The 20,034-nt window shown below is 63.7% G+C and overlaps 6 protein-coding genes across 6 annotated transcripts; 5 read left to right on the top strand and 1 right to left on the bottom strand.

Moving 5' to 3' along the window:
* Positions 1 to 5,205: 5,205 nt before the first annotated feature.
* MICPUN_79168 (glycosyltransferase family 48 protein) lies at positions 5,206 to 6,300 on the top strand (the record flags this gene model as incomplete). The annotated part of the gene is made up of 1 exon (XM_002500003.1): positions 5,206 to 6,300. A coding segment is annotated over one exon (1,095 nt), but the record flags the coding sequence as incomplete, so codon positions are not given.
* A 4,416-nt stretch (positions 6,301 to 10,716) lies between these two features.
* On the top strand, positions 10,717 to 12,774 carry MICPUN_78941 (glycosyltransferase family 48 protein; the record flags this gene model as incomplete). Its single annotated transcript, XM_002500002.1, has 1 exon — positions 10,717 to 12,774. A coding segment is annotated over one exon (2,058 nt), but the record flags the coding sequence as incomplete, so codon positions are not given.
* Positions 12,775 to 13,778: 1,004 nt separating this feature from the next.
* Positions 13,779 to 14,093, top strand: MICPUN_56178 (predicted protein; the record flags this gene model as incomplete). The annotated part of the gene is made up of 1 exon (XM_002500001.1): positions 13,779 to 14,093. The coding sequence occupies one exon, from the start codon at positions 13,779 to 13,781 to the stop codon at positions 14,091 to 14,093; it is 315 nt and encodes a 104-aa protein (XP_002500047.1).
* Positions 14,094 to 14,223: 130 nt separating this feature from the next.
* MICPUN_56179 (predicted protein) lies at positions 14,224 to 14,490 on the bottom strand (the record flags this gene model as incomplete). The annotated part of the gene is made up of 1 exon (XM_002499520.1): positions 14,224 to 14,490. The coding sequence occupies one exon, from the start codon at positions 14,488 to 14,490 to the stop codon at positions 14,224 to 14,226; it is 267 nt and encodes an 88-aa protein (XP_002499566.1).
* Positions 14,491 to 16,287: 1,797 nt separating this feature from the next.
* MICPUN_107760 (predicted protein) lies at positions 16,288 to 17,252 on the top strand. Its single transcript, XM_002500000.1, has one exon. The coding sequence runs from the start codon at positions 16,374 to 16,376 to the stop codon at positions 17,211 to 17,213; it is 840 nt and encodes a 279-aa protein (XP_002500046.1). The 5' UTR covers positions 16,288 to 16,373; the 3' UTR covers positions 17,214 to 17,252.
* A 204-nt stretch (positions 17,253 to 17,456) lies between these two features.
* CPN-60 (chaperonin 60 beta) lies at positions 17,457 to 19,821 on the top strand (the record flags this gene model as incomplete). Its single annotated transcript, XM_002499999.1, has 3 exons — positions 17,457 to 17,488; positions 17,805 to 17,857; positions 18,122 to 19,821. The coding sequence occupies 3 exons, from the start codon at positions 17,457 to 17,459 to the stop codon at positions 19,819 to 19,821; spliced, it is 1,785 nt and encodes a 594-aa protein (XP_002500045.1).
* Positions 19,822 to 20,034: the final 213 nt, after the last annotated feature.

Genomic DNA, 20,034 nt, shown 5'->3' with positions numbered 1-20,034 from the left:
TCGCACTTCTTCGACCTGTGCCAAAGGTACGGTATCAGCGTCGTGGTCGGGTACGGGTTCGAGGACGGGACGAAGTCCTTCTTCGATACGCCGCAGTCGATGGAGGAGACCAAGGGTAAGATTAAGAGTCTCATTCGCGCGGCGAGGCACCCGGCGGTCATCGCGTGGATTGTCGGCAACGAGCTCAACGGGCCCTGGAACCTCTTCGCGTGCGACAAGGACCTCGCGGAGAACTTCGGCATCGGTAAGTGCCAGTTCGGAAACTCCGTGGAGAAGCTCATGAAGGCTGTGGACGGCCTGTGCGAGGCGGTGAAGGAGGAGGGCATTTTGTGTGGCACCGCTCTCGCAAACGTGAACCTCCCCGCCACCAAACAGCACCTCGTCGGGCAGGACACGTGGGGCGCGGCGGCCTGGATCAAGGCGTCCGATCGGTACATGAAACATCTGGACTTCTGGGGCGTGAACCTGTACACTCGCAGGTACTTTGCGCCCATGGGTCTGTTTCATCGCTTTCACGACGTGTCAAACAGGCCGCTGGTGATAACCGAGTACGGCGTCGACGCGTACAGCCTCAACCCCAAAGTGGAGGGTTCCAACGGTTACGATACGATGGGTGAAGAGGACGAGGTGTCGCAGGCCGACTGGTTGGTGAGCATGGTGGAGGATCTGGAGCGCCACGCGACGACGTGCGCTGCGGGTTGCGGTGAGCGGTTTCTCAGCGGCGGCGCGATTATGTCCTGGGTGGATGAGTGGTGGAAGGGTAAGAGCGTGACGCCGGTTCCCACGACGGACCCGCGCGTGCCGACGGTGACTCGCGTGTGCCCGTCGCTGAAGGAGTATCTGCACTCCCCGTGCGGCTACGCCTCGCCGACGCAGCCGGATCTCTACGTCAACGAGGAGTGGTTCGGATTGATGGCAGTCAAGAAACGATGCTCGATCAACAAGGTTGACTTGCTCCGGCCCAGAGCCGCTTACTTTGCGCTCAAGATGCTGTGGGCCGACGGCGGTAGCTGCACGCCGTTCATGAGCCAGCATTCCGACGAGGTACCTTACGACCCGGTGGAGTTCCCCGACTGCGGCCGCGCGATGAAGGCGCACGTACGCAAGACCATGGAGACGTTCACGCGGGTCGAGGCGGAGGCGTTTCACGGCTTGGACCTCAGACCCGGGGAATCCATCCCAGCCTACGCCAACTTTGAGAACTTCACGGCCATGCTCCACCACCCGCCGGGCGTGATCAATCCGATCGAGAGCGCGCTGCAGAGCACGTTCATGACGTGCCACGCGATGGGTCAGATTCATAAGGTGAGCCCGAGGACGTGCCCGCCGCCTCCAAAGATCGCGGCTGATGTGGTTGGTTACGTCACCTCGGAATCAAACAGATTTGTGCAACCCGGGGACAACAGCTGTCCGCAGCAGGAGCAGATCGACGCCATGAAGCTCGAGGTTGAGATTCACACCGTCCTCGTGGCCTTCGCCGTGTTGTACGTCCTGGTGGCGCTGATGATGAAGCGGAAGCAGCTCTGGCGGTGGTTCCGGGATGCGATGGCCTCGCTCGCTCGCGCCGGGTTCCCCCTGGCCAAGTACCTGGCCACTCCCGTGTCCCCGGATGAAGCATCCGCGAAGCTCGCGGCGTCCGACACCCTCGCCAGCGGCGAGCTGCGACTCTGCACCGCGCCGGAGGTCCAGCTGTGTCGCGAGCCGGCGGCGTCGTCGGATGCGGAGGGCGACGGCCCGAGGCTGTCTCGACCCGGCCCGCCCCCCGCGGGCGACTCCGATATCGAAAAAGGCATCGACGCGTGGCGAAGGCGGATCTGGCCAATTGCCGATAACATCGGCGGCATGTTCGGGTTCCAATCCAGGGCGTCCAACGCGGACGACCCGGACGTGCCGGGCGCCACACGCGAGCTCGTGGTCGACAAGATGGCCAAGAATCTTTGGAACATGACGCAGCTCGCGGAGTCGCCCAACGCAGGTCAGGGCGCGGATTGCGCCAAGGGCCCATCAGCTCGGTTCGCCGTGACGAAGCTGCACGAGCGTACGTTCGCGGGATACGAGCGATGGCTGGAGCACACGAAATTCGACGATCTCTCCCCGCGAGGCGCGCCGCCCACGCTGGGTTCCACGCACGTGAACCACGCCAACGACGACAGGGTGCTCATCAACAACACGAGGCTGTGCCAAATCGTGCTCTTCGAGATGATCTACGTCGAGGCTGCGAACTGCCGATTGCTGCCGGAGATGCTGAGCTTCACATACCACGTGGCGGCATGCTCCGTCGTTGCACCGTCACCGACGAACGGTGGAGTGGCCCTGGCGCTCAGCATGAACGCCGAGCTGTCCGTGCCGGGGTCACCTGGGGGGAGCACCGGCGGGGGATTACCCGAGGGTGATTTCGTGGAGAGCGTTGTGATTCCGTTTCACGGCGCAATCACCGAGTCCATGACCCTCACCAAGAGGCTACACGCGCGCGTCGGCTACGACGACATCAATGAGTTCTTCTGGGACAAGGTGTCCATGCAAAAGATGCTTCGATCGGAGCCCACGTTCCACGGCGCGGCTTCGGCATACGCGAGGTACAGACACTTTTTGCGTACTTTAGGCGCCGCGAAGCACCGCGATGGTCGACTCGCCGCGGTGTTCCAGAAAACCTTCCGCGAGCACGTCGGCTGGGGTATGGTGTTCTGCAACTTTCACCGCATGTTTACTTTCCTGTCCGTGTGCTTCCACCTTCTCGTGGTGCACGCGTTCGCGGGGTTCAGCCACCCTCATCTTTTCTTCAGCGCGGGTCTCACGGCGGCGGCTTGCAACCTGACTCTGGAGATTCACTGTCTCTTCATTCACGAACAGGAGCTGCTGTGGAACCGGGCGGTGAGCGCTGTTCGCGCGAGCGTCGCGATGGGTCTGATTGCATCGTCCGTACTCGTCGCGGGAGGGTATCTGAGCGCCGAGGCATATTGCCTGGGTTGCGCGCCGTATCTGATGCTTTCGTTTACAGAGATTTGCGGCGAGTACGTCACCGGGAAGCCCAAGTCCAAGTCGGACCTCGTCGGCAAGCGGAGCAGGGGTGACCTCGCCGTCGACGATCCCAGCGACAGGCGAGCGTACGTCATCTTTTGGCTCGTCATCCTCGCTATCAAGTTTGCGATGGACTACGTGTTCATCGTTCACGCTCTCGTGCTACCCAGCCGTGCCATCATGCAGATTGATCTGTTCTGCTGGAACTACAACTTTGCCGGCGAGGACTGCGACGCGTACGATTACACCGACTCGCTCCCACTGGCGCTCATACAGGGCCTGCGCCTTTTCCGCCGGTACGCGTACAAGGCGCTCATGCTTTTCGAGCGGTGGCTGCCCAACCTGATGTTGTACTACTGCAACACCTTCTTTTACTACCTCGCCGTCTTGGGATTTGCGTCGGCTTTTGACAGGCTTCGATGGCGCGGCGTCGCCGACGGCTGGTCAAAGGTTATCAGAAACTTACCCGCCAAGGTTGCCGCGTTCGAGGCTCGGATCCTGACGAAAGCCGTGAGTGACCGCGTCGAGCCGTCGGTCGATACCGTGATGTGCCCCGAGGCTGTCGCCGAGGGCTGGGGCACGTTCTCCAGGGCTTGGAACGAGGTGGTCCGGTCACTCCGCGACCGGGACCTGCTCTCGGATGAGGAAGTTTCCCTCTTGGTGTTTCGCAGGCTTCGTGGCGCGGCGATCGATGCATTCTTCTCCGGTGCACCGGGGCGGGGCGGCGCGGGCGCGTACCTCATGTTCCCCGCGATGGTCACGGCGCCGGTGTTTAGCAAGCACGGCGCGTCGCGCAACGTCAACATGGACTACGGCATGTTAAAGTCCGTCGTGAACCAGACTGTCGACCTCGTGACATTCGTCTTTGTCTCCGTCCTCGGGGTTTGTGACGGTGAACTCAGGGCGGAGCTCGCAGACACGCTCAAAGCGACGGCAGATCTGGTCGCGTGTGCGGCGGCGAGGCGACAGGCCACCGCTGCGGATCACCTGTTGGCCCTGAGGGGCCACGCGCTCACGGTTTTCACTGCGCTGAAATCAGCGCTTGCGGTGGACGAAAACGCGCCAGACGAATTGAGAAATTTCATCCCCCAGGCGGCTGTTGTCAGGCGCGCCATCGACAGCGCGATGCGTCTCTTACTCGTGAAGCTCGCAGACGATCGGGACCTCGAGGATGACACCGGGAAGGAGTGTAACGCCCTTCTGCGAAAGCTGGTTGACCGCCTGCGCGCGATTCTGCGACTCGAAAGGCTTGACGATTCGGATCACGCGAGAAATTTCGTGGCTCCCGCGCTGGCGACTCTTCCAGGCCGCACCGCCGTTGAACACGTCTTCCTCGCTCTGTCCACGTCCAATCCTGCCGCGGAGCCTTCGAGCGCGGAGGCAAGGGACGTTCTGCGCTTCTTCCTCGAATCTTTCACGGATCCCCAGTTGACGAGGGGCGCGCCAGTTGCCCGCGCCCCCTCGATGGTGACGCTTACCCCGATGTACAAGGAGGAGGTGACGTACAGTGTCGACGACCTGCGTACGACGATTGACGGTGAAAGCGTGTCGACGCTCCGCTTCATAATCAGCATGATGCCGCACGAGTGGAGCGCGATGCTCCAGCGCACTAAGATTCGTCTCCCGCAGCAGGATTACGACGGTTTGCTCGACGAATTATCGTCAAACCGCGGAGAGGACCACAAAACTCTCGGCGAAATTTGCCGGTGGGCCAGCGGCCGGAGCCAGACGCTCATGCGAACTGTTCGAGGCATGGCGTCGTACGCCGACGCGACGCGCGTACTTGCGAGGCTCGAGGGCGTTCCCGAGTCCGACATCGAGCCCCTCGTTGCCGCCAAGTATAACCACCTGGTCTGCGCGCAGGTGTACGGTTCCGAAGGGAACCAGGAGAAGGACGACCAGATGGACGAGCTCCTCATGACCTTCCCCCACATGAGCATAGTCACCGCACACTTCGAGGACGAAGACGAGAGCACCATACCCGAAGACGGCATCGCCCGTCCGGGAGGGATACGATGGTACATGACGCATCGGAGGGCGGCATTCGACGCGAGGGGCGCACCAGTCGGCATCGTCTCGTCGCACCGGATCCGACTTCCCGGCCACGCCATCGTCGGCGAGGGCAAACCCGAGAACCAGAATCTCGGCATGGCGCTGGCGACGGGGATGTACGTGCAGACCATCGACATGAACCAGGACGCGCACCTCGCGGAGGCACTAAAGCTGCGCAACGTGTTGGCGCAGTTCGTTGGAAACACCAGGCTCGTCGGCTTCCCCGAGCAGATGATCACTGACAGAAGCGGATCTGTCGCGTCGTTTGCGGCGCTTTCCGAGCAGGTTTTCGGGACAATCGTGCAGCGTTTCATGGCCAAGCCGCTCAACGTGCGCTTCCACTACGGGCACCCCGACGTCTGGGACCTGACGTGGGTGCGCGGGAACGGCGGGGTGTCAAAGGCTTCTAAGCAGCTGCACCTGTCCGAGGATATCTTCGGCGGGATGAACCTGATGCTCCGCGGCGGGCGGGTCAAGTACCTTGGATTCAAGATGGTGGGCAAGGCGCGGGAGGTTTCCTTCGACGGAACCAACCAGTTCAACTTCAAGATCTCGTCGGGGAACGGCATGCAGCTCATTAGCCGCGACTTCCACCGCCTCGCAAAGAACCTCGACCTGTTCCGGATGCTCTCCTTCTTTCAGTCCAGCGCTGGAATCTTCTTCACCGAGTGGATGCTCTTTGCGTCACTTTTTGCGTTTGTCGTTTGCAAGCTCATGATCGCGATGCTGCACGTGGAGACCTTCTTCAGCGCGGGCGACGCCTTCGACTCCGTCGGATTCCACGACGAGCCCGGCACAGAGGTACTCTATCCGTCGCAGTGGATGATCCAGGCGACGCTGGTGATGGCCTGGCCGTCCATGCTGGAGGGTTGGCTTGATGGAGGGTTCGCAAAGATGTTCACCAGATTTTTTCAGCATGCACTTGCTGGCGCTCACGTGTTCAACATGTTCATCGCCAAAACCAGGGGGTACGCCATTGACCACACGGTGACCTCGGGTAAGGCGTTGTATCAGGTGACGCGCCGCGGCATGCGCATGCGGCACTCTTTCGTCAGCCTGTACACGCGGTACGCAGTCAGCCACATAACTCCCAGCGCGGAGATGGCTGCTTATGTCGTCATGCTCACAGCTCTGTCCCGGTTCGGGCCCATGTACGTTTTCGTGATGACAACCTGGCACGTGTGGTTCGCGATCACGTGCCTGAGCCTAGCGCCGTGGTTGTTCCACCCTCAGTCGTTCAAAGAGGGGATGACCTGGCGGGGTTTCACTGAATGGGCGTGCTGGCTTGATTTCGGCCTCGACGGCAAACCGAGGGTGGAGGGATCCGGTTCGTGGCTGGTTTGGAATCAGCAGAGGTTACACGCGCTGCGAGCGATGCCGGCGCACGCAAAGTTCGACTTTGTGGTCTACCGCGTGCTTCCCGTACCCGTCGTTCTGCTCATGGCATCTTGTGCGGCGCTGCGAATCGACGAGAACATCGCCAAGCCCACGCTCCGCGGCATAATCGTGCTCACCGCTGCCGTCGCCGGCATCGTGTGCTCGGTGATGTGCTACTGGGCGACATCGCCATCGTTCATGTGGCCCAAGCGGGTGCTCGATTTCGCGTCGAGGGCCATGCCACGGCTCACGGTGGTGGACAGGCACTGTCTCGTCCTCGCGTACGGCCTGGTCGTTAAGCTGGCCCTCGTCGTGTTCCACCACTTGCTCTGCTCGCAGCTCTTTGCCGACTCGATCGATTCGACGAATTTCGCGAACAGGGTGGTCTTCTTCTGCTCTGGATTTTTCGCCGTGTGCATCCTGGTGGGCGCCGCCTCCATCGTCGGCGACGCCACGCGCCTGCGCGGCGCGAGGCCCGTCGCACTAGCGGTGCGTCACTTCGCAGATGCGATGCTGCGAGAGGTGGACATCGTGCAGGGCCTGCTGCTGCACGCGATTCTCTTCACAATTTCCCTGCTGCCGATTTCCTACCTTCACGGGAAAATTCTCTTCAACGGGGCGTACGCCGCCGTGCTCGGCGTCGAGATGCGGCGGCGACGGGTCATCGCCAGCATCAACGCGGCGAGCGCGTCCAAGACAGCGAGACGACGCTACCTTCGCTTTCGCAACTTCGCGCGCGGGGTGCTGGGGCTGAGGGCGGTGACGGTCAAATTCGCGAGGCCGGCTCCGACGTGCGCTCCAGGCCTCGACGACGACTTGTGCAAACCCGGTCCGAAAATTCCCGACGAGAGGAAGGCCCGCGTCGCCGCGCGACTTCGGCCCATCGCCGAGTCGCTGGCCACTAACTTTGGCTTTCAGAAGAGCTGCGTGGACAGCACCTTCACGGACGAGCCCGTGGAGGTGCCGTCCAACCTCGCCAACTCGATCGAGTCGCTGTCCCACTGGCTGTGCAACGCCATGGACGCGAGGGCAGAGGCGGCGAGGGGCTTCGAGACTGAAGCCCAATTCAGCGCCACCGTCGCGGACCTGCACGCGAGGGTGTTCAGGAACTACATCCACTGGGGCGAGTACACCGGGATGCTGGACCGCGCCAAGGCAACCGGCTCCCTCGATGACAGCTGGCTCGATGCAGGCGCAGCCGGCGCCCGCCGCGATCGCGCCAAAGAATTCACGCTGGCGACGTTCATGACCGCCGACGCCGACGGCCTGTGCCTGTGGGAGAAGGGCAGCAGGGAACACAAATCCGCGGTGACGCACAACGCGAGACTGCACCAACTGTGCCTGTGGTTCCTGCTGTACGGCGAGAGTGCTAACCTCAGGCACGCGCCCGAGGCTATGTGTTTCATATTCCACGCTGCCATGTGCGCGGTGACGCTCGAGGACCGTGCGCCCGCGCCGTGCCCCATGACTGACAAGGAGCCCGTCGGGGACCAGCTCGTGCTCGCCAAACCGGTGGCGGGATGCAAGATGCCGCACGCGAAGGACGATTACCTGAACTCGATCGTCCGGCCGCTCTATCAGTTCTTGCAAAGGGAGATACAGGGCCGGGCCAGCTCCCCAATCGAGGACAGGGTGATGTACGACGATTTCAACGAATTTTTCTGGATCCCGGAACGGTTCGCTGCGATGATGCCCCACGAGGACGGCCGCGTCCAGTCCGAGGTCTCGGTCCCCGAGGAGATGCGGCCGCTCCCAATGGAGTCACGGATGTACGCGCATCTTCGAGCGTTCCTCCAACGGGCCTCGTCGCACCCCCAGGGCGCCGCCGCGGCGCTCTCTGGCGTGTTCTTCAAGACCCACAAGGAGGTTGCCGGATGGATGAGCATGTTTGTCAACTTCAACACCGTCTTCCTCTTCCACGCCGTCGCGTTCCACCTCTCCGCGGCGTACGTGTTCGCAGGAAACACCATCAACTGGGAGTACGTGTCCACCGCGGTCATCACACATTCCGTCGTCAAGCTACTCGCCGAGGTAGCCTCGCTTCACTTCAGAAACCTGCCCAAGGAACCCGGCGCCGACGTCGCGGTGACTGTCACTCGGTGTGTGGCGTTTGCCGTCACGCCGCTGGTTTACTTCGCCGAGCGGTGGTGGCGCGGCGACGGGCACGTGCCTTACTTCCAGGCGCTCGCCGCTGTGTACGCTCTGGCCTTCGCGGGGGTGGCGTCGTCCCCGGTGCGCCGAGAGCCTTACATGGGATCCTCGACGCAGCTCGCGACGCCGATGAAGGAGCGGATTGTTTACACGCTTTTCTGGATCACGGTGCTCTCGGTGAAGCTGACGTTCGGTCATTACCTGCTCGTCAGCCCCTTAAGAGAGGCGGTGATGGCGCTGCACCATCCCGATCTGTGCTGGAACAAGGAGAGCGATGAGTACACCTCGTGTATCCACCTCGAGGGAGAGGCGCTGATGAACGCACTGCGGTTCACGCCGAGGCAGAGCTATTTCGTCTCCGGTCACGAGCACTCATTCTCGGTGAAGATGCCGGAAACTCCGGCGGACATCGAGACCGAAGCCGATGCGGATTACGAAGCCCCCGCAGTCGAACAACAAGCCAATGAGCTGGATCCGATCGAGTCGCGCATTCATGATCTCGATCTGTCCTCCTCCCACCTCGAGGGCGGAGTCAGGCTGAAGTCCCGTCGCCGCAGCCTCCTCTCCAATGGCTTCCTCGTGACTGACTATCAGGCTGAGGCTGGCCTCGACGTGCGCAACACGCTCGACCTCCCTCAGCTCGGCATGATCGGGCGGGAGGTGGAGGGCGAGCTCCCCGAGGCGTACTACGATGTTCACGCGTCCGTCGAGCTGATGTGGATCATGACCGCCGTCAGGGCTCTTCCCGCGGTGACGACGTATTTTTGCGACACCTTCCTGTGGTACACGTTCTTCGCCACCGTGTTCACCGTGTTCCTTCAGTGGCGCGGGAAAATCACGCACGCGCAGAACTGGGCGGTGTTGCTCCGCACCTTTGGCTCCGTCCCGGCGCTTTTCTGCGGCAAGCTCCTCAACCGCGCGTGGCCAAAGCCAAAGATTATCCGGACCGAGGACGCCTCGGAGGTGGACGCCTCGTCCGCCGCGCACGGCAGCGTCGGCATCATGGAACCTCTCATCGGCCGCCGTGACGTCGTGCTCGAGCTGCCGCGCGACGCGACCGGGGAGAGCGAGGACCCGTCGGACGCGACCGGCGCCGACCCCGCCGGTTTTCTCACCGAGGCGACCGACATCCGTTGGCAGCACTTCGCCAGGGCTTGGAACGCAATCGTGAAGGACCTGAGGGCGAGGGATCACCTCAGCGACTCGGAGCGCGACGACCTCTCCTTCGTGTTCCTCCGCGGCGAGGACGTCGAGGACATCTTCGAGTCCCCTGAGTACGTCGTCATGCCCGCGATGATGACCTCGCCCGTGTTCTCCACGTCTTCGCTCGAGACGGGGGGCGGGTCCGAGTACGCCTCTTTCGCGCGGACGCTGACGCAGGCCAAGGACCTCCTCTGCGTGCTGCTCACCGAGGTCATGGGCGTGGTGCGGCCGAGGGAGATACACGCGCTCATGCGCACGATCGCCGCGCTGGCAAACATCGAGGGCGAGCAGATGGCCCAGCGCAGGATGGACGACGTGGAGGGGTACGTCAGGCTCCGGGACGCCGTCGCGGCGCTGGCCTCGGCGCTTCTGTCGCTCGCGGCGGCTACCGACGCGACACCCGCCGAAAACGCCGCCGGCGTCGACGACCATATCTACGACGATATGGACGACGATATGGACGATGAGGACGCCTCCTCCGCGCCCGCCCGCACCGATCCGAGGCGGGCGGCGATGGAGCTCGAGGTCAAGTACGGCTGCACGCCGTTCCTCTCCAAGAGCTCCAGAAGCTCCAAGAGCAAGGCGCGGGAAACGGAGGCTGGGGGGGAGGACGACGAGGAGCGGCGTCGGCGTCGCCGCGAGCGGCGTCGGCGTCGCCGCCAACGCGACCAGCGCGAGGCTGAGCGGCGATGGAGCCGCATCGAGACGCCCGCGGACCTCATGGAGACGCACGGCGCGCGCGTCTCCTCCGCGCTTCGCGATGCGCTGCTCGCGGTGAGGGAGCTGTGCTCGTTTGCGCTTGAGCAGGATGCGAGATTTTCGTCGGCGGCGAACCAGCGAAAGTACAAGGTTTCACAGTTGTACTCGAACCTGCTCGACGCGATACGCGCCGACGTTCTTCGCGACCCGGAGCACATGCGTCTGGTCGCGGCGGCGGCGACCACGCCGCTCGCGCGTTCCGTGTGCGCGTGCCTGCTTCGATCGGTGAACAGCGGCAACCCCGGTGGTCAGCCTCGGAGCGAGGAGGCGCAGCGACAGCTGATGTTCTTCTGCAACTCCCTTCGGTTTACCTCGCTGAGGACCCCGACACCGATGGCGCAGGTTCAATCGTGGACAACATTCACGCCCTACTACGCCGAGGACGTCAAGTACAGCTTCAGCCAGCTCACCACGCCGTTGGAGGATGAGAAGACGCTCTTCTCGCTCATCGTGGCCACGTTCCCAAACGATTACGAAAATTTGAAGGAGCGCCTGGGGGTGCTCGGCGCCGACGACGACGCCGTCCTGCGCAACCACTGGACGGAGGCTCAGGCGTGGGCGAGTGACAGGAGTCAATCCCTGGCGCGCTGCGTCCGCGGCGTGACCCTTTACGGCAGCGCGCTCAGGCTTCTCGCGAGGCTCGAGGGCCACGCGGAGGATGAGGTGGAGGCTCTGGTTCGGAGCAAGTACGAATTTTTGGTGTCGGCGCAGATCTTTGGCACCCAACGATCTGCTCGGCCGGGCACTCTTGAGAGGTTCAAGGCGCAGGCGATCGAGGAGCTCATCGTGGGCAACCGCGACCTGCGCGTGTGCTTCGTGCACGTCCCCGAGGACCCGTCGGTGGAGGATTACGCATCCTGTCTCATCGGCGTCGACGAGTCAACCGGCAAGTGCAAAATTGACTACAGAGTCAAGCTCCCCGGTAACCCCGTCATAGGCGAGGGTAAACCGGAGAACCAGAACCACGCGGTCATATTCGCCAGAGGCGCGCACCTTCAGACGCTGGACATGAACCAGGACAACTACATGGGCGAGGCGTACAAGATGAGAAACCTTCTGGACAGTTTCAAATCCGACGGCGTCGTGTTGGTGGGCTTCCCAGAGACAATCTTCTCCGAGACTCACGGCGCGGTGGCGCAGTTCGCCGCGATCGCCGAGTTCATCTTCCAGACGTTTCAGAGACTGATGACGTGGCCACTCATGGTAAGGTTCCACTACGGCCACCCCGATGTCTGGGACAAGGCCTTCACGATGACCAACGGGGGCGTGAGTAAGGCAAGTCGAGCCTTGCACGTCGCCGAGGATTTGTTTGGCGGAGTCAACGCGGTTGCGAGGGGCGGCAAGGTCATCTTCGAGGAGTTCATCGAGTGCGGCAAAGGACGCGACATGGGTTTCACGTCTGTGAACGGCTTCGAGCAGAAGATTTCCGGAAGCTCTGGCACGATCTCCATGTCCAGGGACCTGTACCGGCTGCACAAGGGCATGGACGCTTTGAGGGTGTTTTCGCTGTACTTCTCTGGTCCTGGTTTCTTCATCAGCATGATGCAGACGGCTTGGTGTGTGTACCTTTACATCCTCGCGCACGCCGCGCTCGCGGTGGCGGACCTCGAAATTTACCGCGTCTACCGCTACTTCAAGATGACGGAGACCCAGACCTCTCTCAGTTTATCGAGGGAGGAGGGAGGGTACTACAACTCGATTTACGCCATCCAGCTCGGCTTCCTCTCGGTTCTCCCGCTGTTCCTGAAGATGTGCGTGGACCGCGGGGTGCGCGACGGGTTCAATTACGTCGTCTCAACGCTGGCACAGGGCAGCTGGGCGTTCAACATATTCACCATGACCACCAAGGGGTATAACTACATGCGCGCGCTTTTGTTTGGGCAGGCGCAGTACATAGCCACCGAGCGCGGCTACGTCTTGATGAACGCCAGCATGGTTGTCCTGTATGGGCTTTACGCTAAATCCCATCTGTACCAGGGCATGGAGCTGCTCGTGTACCTGGTGCTGTTTCACCTGAACACGCAGTTGCCGGTTTCATTTTTGTACTCGTGGTCCGTGTGGATGTTCGCGCTGTGCGTGGTCATCGCGCCGTGGTGGTTCAGCCCGCAGGCGACGAACCTGTTCTGGATGCGGCACTCGTGGCTGGACTGGCGCCGGTGGATCGACGGTAACTTCAACCAACCGAGGGTGAGCCACGGGTCGTGGGCCAGCTGGCACGCGCACATGATGGCCAACTGGCGGGAGATGCTCTCCCCGTGGTACAAGGCGCTGACCGTCTGCACGTCCGGCGCCGGTCGGATCATCCTCACGCTCGTGTGCGTCGCGAGCCTCAACAACGGAGTGCAGACCCGCGGCGTCGAGCAGCGGCACCAGTTTGGTCACAACGCGGGTCGCATGGCGGTCGCGGCTTGGTTCACGATGGTCGTCGCGGCGATTTACTACCTCGCGATGCGCTCCGAGACCCTCGCGCGCGGCCGTTGGTTAGCCTTTCCCGAGCAGCTCTGGAAGCTGAGCGTGTACAGGGGCTTGGCCAGGGTCGCGATGGCGCTCGTCTGGGTCGGGTGCTACGCCGTCTTCTCCTACGACGAGAGCTTCCACTCGAAGCAGGACGCGTCGAGAACCTTCGTCATGACGATCCTCGGCTGCGTCGCCATCGCGTCGCTGCTCATCGAGTCTTGGGTGATGATTGGAAACCGCGACGTTGAGCACGTCTTTGACTGGCTCATGCCGAGACCAAGCGCACACGGCGAGTCGCACTGGCGATCCGTCTTTGCCAAGCCGCTCGTCATGCTGCTGCGGCACGCGCTGCTGCGGCTCAGGAACTTCGCGGACTTTTGGTACTGCGAGATGGACAAGGCGTGCGGCGCGGTCATCTTCGCGTTGCTGTTCGCGCTGTCCCTGCTGCCAGTCGCCAGCCTGCAATCCGCGCTTGTGTGGAACGAGACGTTTGGCGAGCTCGTGCGGAAGCGGGTGGAGGTTGAGCGCACGGTGAACGACGTGATCGGTTGAGGGGCGGGGCGAGGTGAACAACCCCCCGGGCCTCATCCGCGACATGTATCATACGCGTAGTCTTATTATTCAACTAGCCTTAGCGATAGATGTAACAAGAGCGACGGCTCGCAACAAAACTGCCTGGCTGCCTGGCGTCGAGACCGCCTGGCAGGAGATTTCTCCGAGATGGTCCCAAAACGGAATTGAATCACACATCCGCTAGCAACATGCCCGCGCCGCCTCGAGGAGAGTTCAACAACATCACGCTCACGCGGAACCCGGACTACTTCTTCACCCAGCGTGAAGTGGTGCCGCTCCGTAAGATGACCACACCGCTCAGTTTACAGCAGCAGGGCGGCCTCCGGAGACTCGGTGGCGTTCCCGACACCAAACTCCCACTCGCGAAAACCACCACCTCGGCTCGGAAGCTCACGGATTACATGAAGCTGAACGTGCGCGCCACGATCGAGCCGTGTGATAAGTACAGCGAGCCAGTGACGAGCAACATGGCGTACGGGTGGGGGTTCAGGATCCCGCAGTAGGCCCGCCGTGGAGTCGAGTTGTCGTTGTGGACCAATGTAAATCTAACACTCAGAGAAACCTTTTGACGGCGAATGAGCGTCGTTCCGTACGCACGTTTCGGTGTTACAAGCGCCTCTACACGCGCCTACGTCAGTCGTCCTTCTTCCCGTCCTCCTCCCCCCCACCCCGGTCGGTCCCTCCGCCGTCCTCCCACAGCGCGGATCCGACGTAAGACACGAGCACGGCGTTGACGCCGACGACGGCTGCGACGCCCGCGTACATAGTCCTCTGACCCGCATCTTCCATCCCGGCGAGCACCACGTCCCCGGCGAGCTTGTACGCCGCGAACGGGACGGCGACCATCGCGATGCTGTACGTCAGGAGCTTGGTGAAGGTCCGGTTGAGCGTCGGGGGCATGGCAAACTCCGGCGCCGCGCGACTCGGATAGTTTTTCACAGTTGGAGCTCGTGCTCGATGGATGGGGCGCCCGGGTGCGTCGTTGGGATCGACGCGAGAGCCGCGGGGCGCTCTGGGGAGGTTTGAACAGCCCGCTGCCTTCGAGCGGCCGGATCAGCCGAACACGTGGAGCTTGAAGAGCACGAGCAGGACGAGCCCGACGAAGGCGAACCCGGCGACGATTGGCCAGTTCGAGTCCCCCTGTTTTGCCCTGCTGAAGGAGAGCGCGCCCTTCGACTTGCCGTCGCCCCCCGACTCCTCGTCTGCGGGAGCCGTCTGAGGCGAAATACCGAGCGCCTCCTTGTTGACGCGTCGCCTTCGCGCTCCCATGCGGGTGCGTCGAGTTGTGGCGTCCCCCTCAACGTTTCAGGAGGGAAACTGCAGGGGCGTCAGATCTACTTCTCCTAAATTCTAGGGATTGCCAGTCATTCGCCTCCCGCGCCGGGGCGATGATGGACAGGGTCGACACCCCTCCCCCGGGGATGGTGCCCCCCGGTATGGGCGGAGGACCACTCCCCGGCATGAGCGCCCCCCCGGGGACCTCGGTGAGCTTCGCCGAGCCCCCCGGCGAGTCCAAGCTCCTGGCTCTGGAGCGAACGCTCGCGGCGAAAGACGCGGTGATGGAGCCCGAGGTGCTCGCCACCCTGCGGGACTACGTCGCCAACGGGGGCAAACCCGCGGCCGCCATCGAGCTGCTGAGCGAGAACTACCGCGGATACGCGCAGATGACGGGGCTGGTGTGCAAGTGGCTCGAGATCACCGAGCCGGAGGGGGAGAAGGCGGGCGCGGGGGGAGCAGGGCACCAGCGCGCGGGCTCCGGCGGGATCAGCGCGGCGGTCTCGCCCCAGGCGGGACGGGGCTCCGGCGCGGCGACACCCACCTTCGGCCGGCCCGCGGGCGCCGAGGACGACGACACGCCGCAGGGCGGGGGCACGATGCCCCGCACGGGCAGCGCGGCATTCGGCCTCGCGAGCGGCGGCGGCGGCGAGAGAGCCAACACGCCCACCGGTCAGATCAGGGATAAGACCGCCGCGGCGCTGAGGAACTGGCGCGCCAGGGTTCGTAAGGATGAGATGTGGTTCCTGGAGCGGCTCATCCGGCGCAAGTTCGACCCGCGAAGGGTGGACGCGGCGAAGGGGCGGCCCGCGTGGATGCAGCGGCTGCTCGTCTCCGATCGCGGCCGGGCGGTTCTCTTCTCCCTGGCGGAGGCCCACCCGAACTGCCTGCTGATCACCATCGCGATCCAGCACGCGTGGCAACACGGCCACGCGGACGAGGTGCGCGCGCTCGGTCCCGCCGCGGCGTCCTACTTCTCCATCTTCCACGAACTCCTCGCCGAGCATTTCACCGCGCTCATCGCCGCGGGCGACGACGAGGACCGTAGGATGGGCGCCGTCGACGTCATCAAACGCGCGTGCACGCAATCCCTCGCGACGTACCTCTTCGCGCAGATGATGCTCGCGGACCTGGCCAGGGGCGGGGACGCCGGGCTGGCCGGCGGGGGATCGAGCAAGGCGGTGAGCGCGCTGGCGTCCAGGACGTCGCGGGAGCTCGAGGCGGCGGCTGCCGCGACGCACGGCTCGTCGACGGTGCGCAAGATCGCGCCCCTCCTCGCGGAGTCCGACGCGGACGCCGTCGCGACCGCGGTCGCGGGGGACCTCCTCCTCACCACCGAGGAGGAGAGGCGGAGGCGGGGGACCGAGGGGGTAAGTGTCGCGCCGCCCTTACCCCGCGGTATCCTCAAGAAACTTCACGCGCTCTACCTGGACGACGGGCACCATGGGTCGGCACCCCCTCGGCACCCCCCCATCGCTCCGCCGCCGGGCATGGGCCCGCCCCCCGGGATGGCGCCTCCGCCGAGTGAGAGGCCCGGCGCGAATCCGCTTCGTCAGCCCGAGCTCCTCCGGTCCCTCTTCGACGAGGCGTTTCGGTGCAACGTCGGCGCCGCCGCCTCCGCCGACCCGGGCCGAGCGGAGTCTCGCGCGCAGTGCGTCGACCTCATCGTCAGGGCCGTCACCGACGGCGGGGAAGACGAGGTCGCGGAGGCGAGACGCGCGCTGGAGAGCGCGACGCGCGCGCTCGAGGCGGCGGCTCGAGGGTCGGCGCCGGAGCCCGAATCGTTTCGCGGTTTGGTCGGGTACCCGCCCGCGGCGGCTGGCGTGATCGCGTGGGTGAGCTCCGCGATGGGGGACCCGGAGCACTACAGGCAGGTGCACGCGGGGGCGAGCAATCAGGTGTACTTCGGGATGCTCGCGAGGGCGGCCGTCGCTCAGCCGAGGCTCCGCGAGCGAGCTCTGGACGCCGTCGGCGCGGCGCTGGCGGCGATGGGCAAGGGATCGAGCGAGGCGCTGCACCTCGGCGCGCTGGACGTGGCCGTGGAGATGGTCGAGGCTGGGCACGTGCTGCCGACGATCGAGGCGGCGACGGAGCGGTGGAGCCGCCACGTGGACCCGTCGCACCTGCGGTATTTCGCGGGCGAGGTGCTCGAAGTCGCGGGGCCGCCGTACGGCGGAAGGTTTGCGTCGGCGATGGTGAGGCTTCTGAGGGGGGCGAACCATCGGCGGGGGATGAACCGGGCGATCGACGAGTTCGTGGCGCAGGTTAGACGGCAGCGGGAAGGGGGTAGGCTGCATCCGAACCTGGCCAAGGAGGACGACACGTTCCTGGACTACCTGGCGAAGTAGTGCTTTATCAAATCGAATTGCATATTCAATCGATAAACGAACGTCATACAAAAACCGAGACCCCGGAACCTAATTAAATAGAAATAATCATCTCCTGACTGAGAAACGCATGTCGATCTCAAACCTTATCCTTCAACCGTCAAAAGTGAGTTGCCGGAAGTTCGAGGAAGGAAACGTCGCGGAGCTTCGGCGAGGTGCCCAGCCACACTCTCCGCTCACTCGAACGGTACTCTCCCTGTCATCATGGCTATGATGATGTCTGCTCTCAACACCAAGTGCGTCCCCGACCCGGATTCGACGTCGCGGGACCCCCTTCGGCGCGCATGCGCCGGCTCTCTCGCGACGGGAAAACAACCCTACGCCCTGAAAAAGCGGATCCCGACGGGAAACGCGTAGCGGCGGTCGTGGGCTCCGAAAACGCGCCCGGCGCGACGCGCTCGACGGATCAGGACGGGTCGCGTGCACTCCGATGTGATGCATACGAGCCCACGAACCCGTCCCGACCTTTTCTATCGCCTTTAACCCCTCGAGACCCGCTCCAGACGACGCGCGACTGACCGCCGCTCCCAATCCGATTCGCTCCATCCACAGGGTTGCTGTGAGGCCGGCGGCGCTCCCCCGCCAGATGGGCTCCAAGCTCCAGGGTACGTGAACACCCATCCGCGACCTATTGGGCGAAATTTAGACGCGCCCGACGGCATATGCATGCCGGTGTGAAGCTATCCGAGCGTTCGATGCGCCCGGTATCCTCCCCGTTGCGCGCGTGGCGCCCGCCATCCGCGCGCTTCGGGAACGAATCGGCGTTTCGGCATTTTTGGAAGCTCGCGTCGATTATTTTCCACGCGCGCCCCTCCTCCCCGCCTCCCCGTGCCCGACTGACCTGAACCTCCCCCTCCTCCCGCCAACAGCCGCCTCCGCCTTCCCCGCTCGCCGCGCCCGCGTCTCCACCGTGATCAAGGCGGCCAAGCAGCTCTACTTCAACGCCCAGGACGGCACCGCGCTCAAGAAGATGCAGAAGGGCGTGGACAAGCTCGCGCACGTCGTCGGCGTGACCCTCGGACCCAAGGGCCGCAACGTCGTCCTCGAGTCCAAGTACGGCTCCCCCAAGATCGTCAACGACGGTGTCACCGTCGCCAAGGAGGTTGACCTCGAGGATCCCGTCGAGAACGTCGGCGCGCGCCTCGTCCGCCAGGCTGCGCAGAAGACCAACGACCTCGCGGGTGACGGCACCACCACCGCCACCGTGCTCTCCGCGGCGATGATCACCGAGGGCATGAAGATCGTCATGGCCGGTACCAACCCCGTGCAGCTCACCCGCGGCATGGAGACCACCGTCGCCAAGCTCGTCGGTGTCCTCAAGGGCCTCTCCAAGGAGGTTGCCGACGAGGAGCTCGCCAACGTCGCGGCTGTCTCCGCCGGCGGCAACATGGAGGTGGGCATGATGATCTCCGACGCCATGGCCAAGGTGGGCCGCAAGGGCGTCATCACCCTCGAGGAGGCCAAGTCCGTGGACAACAACCTCATCGTCGTCGAGGGTATGCAGTTCGACCGCGGCTACATCTCCCCCTACTTTGTCACCGACTCGGAGCGCATGACGTGCGACTACGACAACTGCAAGCTCCTCCTCGTCGACAAGAAGATCAAGTCCGCGCGCGACATGATCACCATCCTCGAGGAGGCGATCAAGTCCGGCTTCCCCCTCCTCGTCATCGCCGAGGACATCGAGCAGGAGGCCCTCGCCACCCTCGTGGTGAACAAGCTCCGCGGCGCGCTGAAGATTTGCGCGCTCAAGGCTCCCGGCTTTGGCGAGCGCAAGTCCCAGTACCTCGAGGACATCGCCATCCTCACCGGCGCCACCGTCGTCAAGGATGAGCTCGGCCTCTCCCTCGACAAGGTTGGCCCTGAGGTTCTCGGCAACGCCGCGCGCGTTGAGCTCGGCAAGGAGTCCTGCACCATCGTCGGCGACGGCTCCACCGAGCTCGAGGTTGCCGCGCGCGTGAAGCAGATCAACCGCCTCTGCGAGGCTGCCGAGGCTGAGTACGAGAAGGAGAAGCTCAACGAGCGTGCGGCCCGCCTCTCCGGCGGTGTTGCCATCATCCAGTGCGGCGCCCAGACCGAGACCGAGCTCAAGGAGAAGAAGCTCCGCGTTGAGGATGCCCTGAACGCCACCAAGGCTGCCGTCGAGGAGGGCATCGTCATTGGCGGCGGCTGCACCCTTCTCAAGCTCGCCGCGGCTGTCGACGACATCAAGAAGGAGCTCCCCAACGACGAGCAGAAGCTCGGCGCCGACATCATCCAGCGCGCGCTCAAGTACCCCATGCGCCTCATCGCGGCCAACGCGGGTGACAACGGCTCCGTCGTCGTCGAGCGCGTCACCGCCTCCAAGGATGCCAACTTTGGCTACAACGCCGCCACCGGCGAGTTCCAGGACCTCATGGTCAACGGCATCATCGACCCCACCAAGGTGATCCGCTGCGCCCTCGAGAACTCCTGCTCCGTCGCCAAGATCTTCCTCACCTCCGACGTGGTGGTGTGCGAGATCCCCGAGAATGAGCCCATGATTGCCGGCGGCGCCGGCGCCATGGACAACTCCGGCTACGGCATGTAAGCGCGCCGAGTGGTGAAGGGTTTTTGGGACGCGAGGGGAGGTCCCCTCGCGTAGAGGCGAGAGAGAGAGAGGCGAGGAGGCGCGGCGGAATTAGTGCAGGGTCCGGAGGACCGGACAAAGGCTGACACAAGCGAACGCAGCTTGTTTATTAGCGCATAGGGTCTGACTGAAGCGTCAGGCGAGACCATTTAATTATTTTCACCAGCGGTCACA

This window comes from Micromonas commoda, chromosome 2 (genome assembly GCF_000090985.2).
Source record: "Micromonas commoda chromosome 2, complete sequence".
NCBI classification, from domain to species: domain Eukaryota; kingdom Viridiplantae; phylum Chlorophyta; class Mamiellophyceae; order Mamiellales; family Mamiellaceae; genus Micromonas; species Micromonas commoda.
This window is presented reverse-complemented; position numbering and strand designations above follow the sequence as displayed.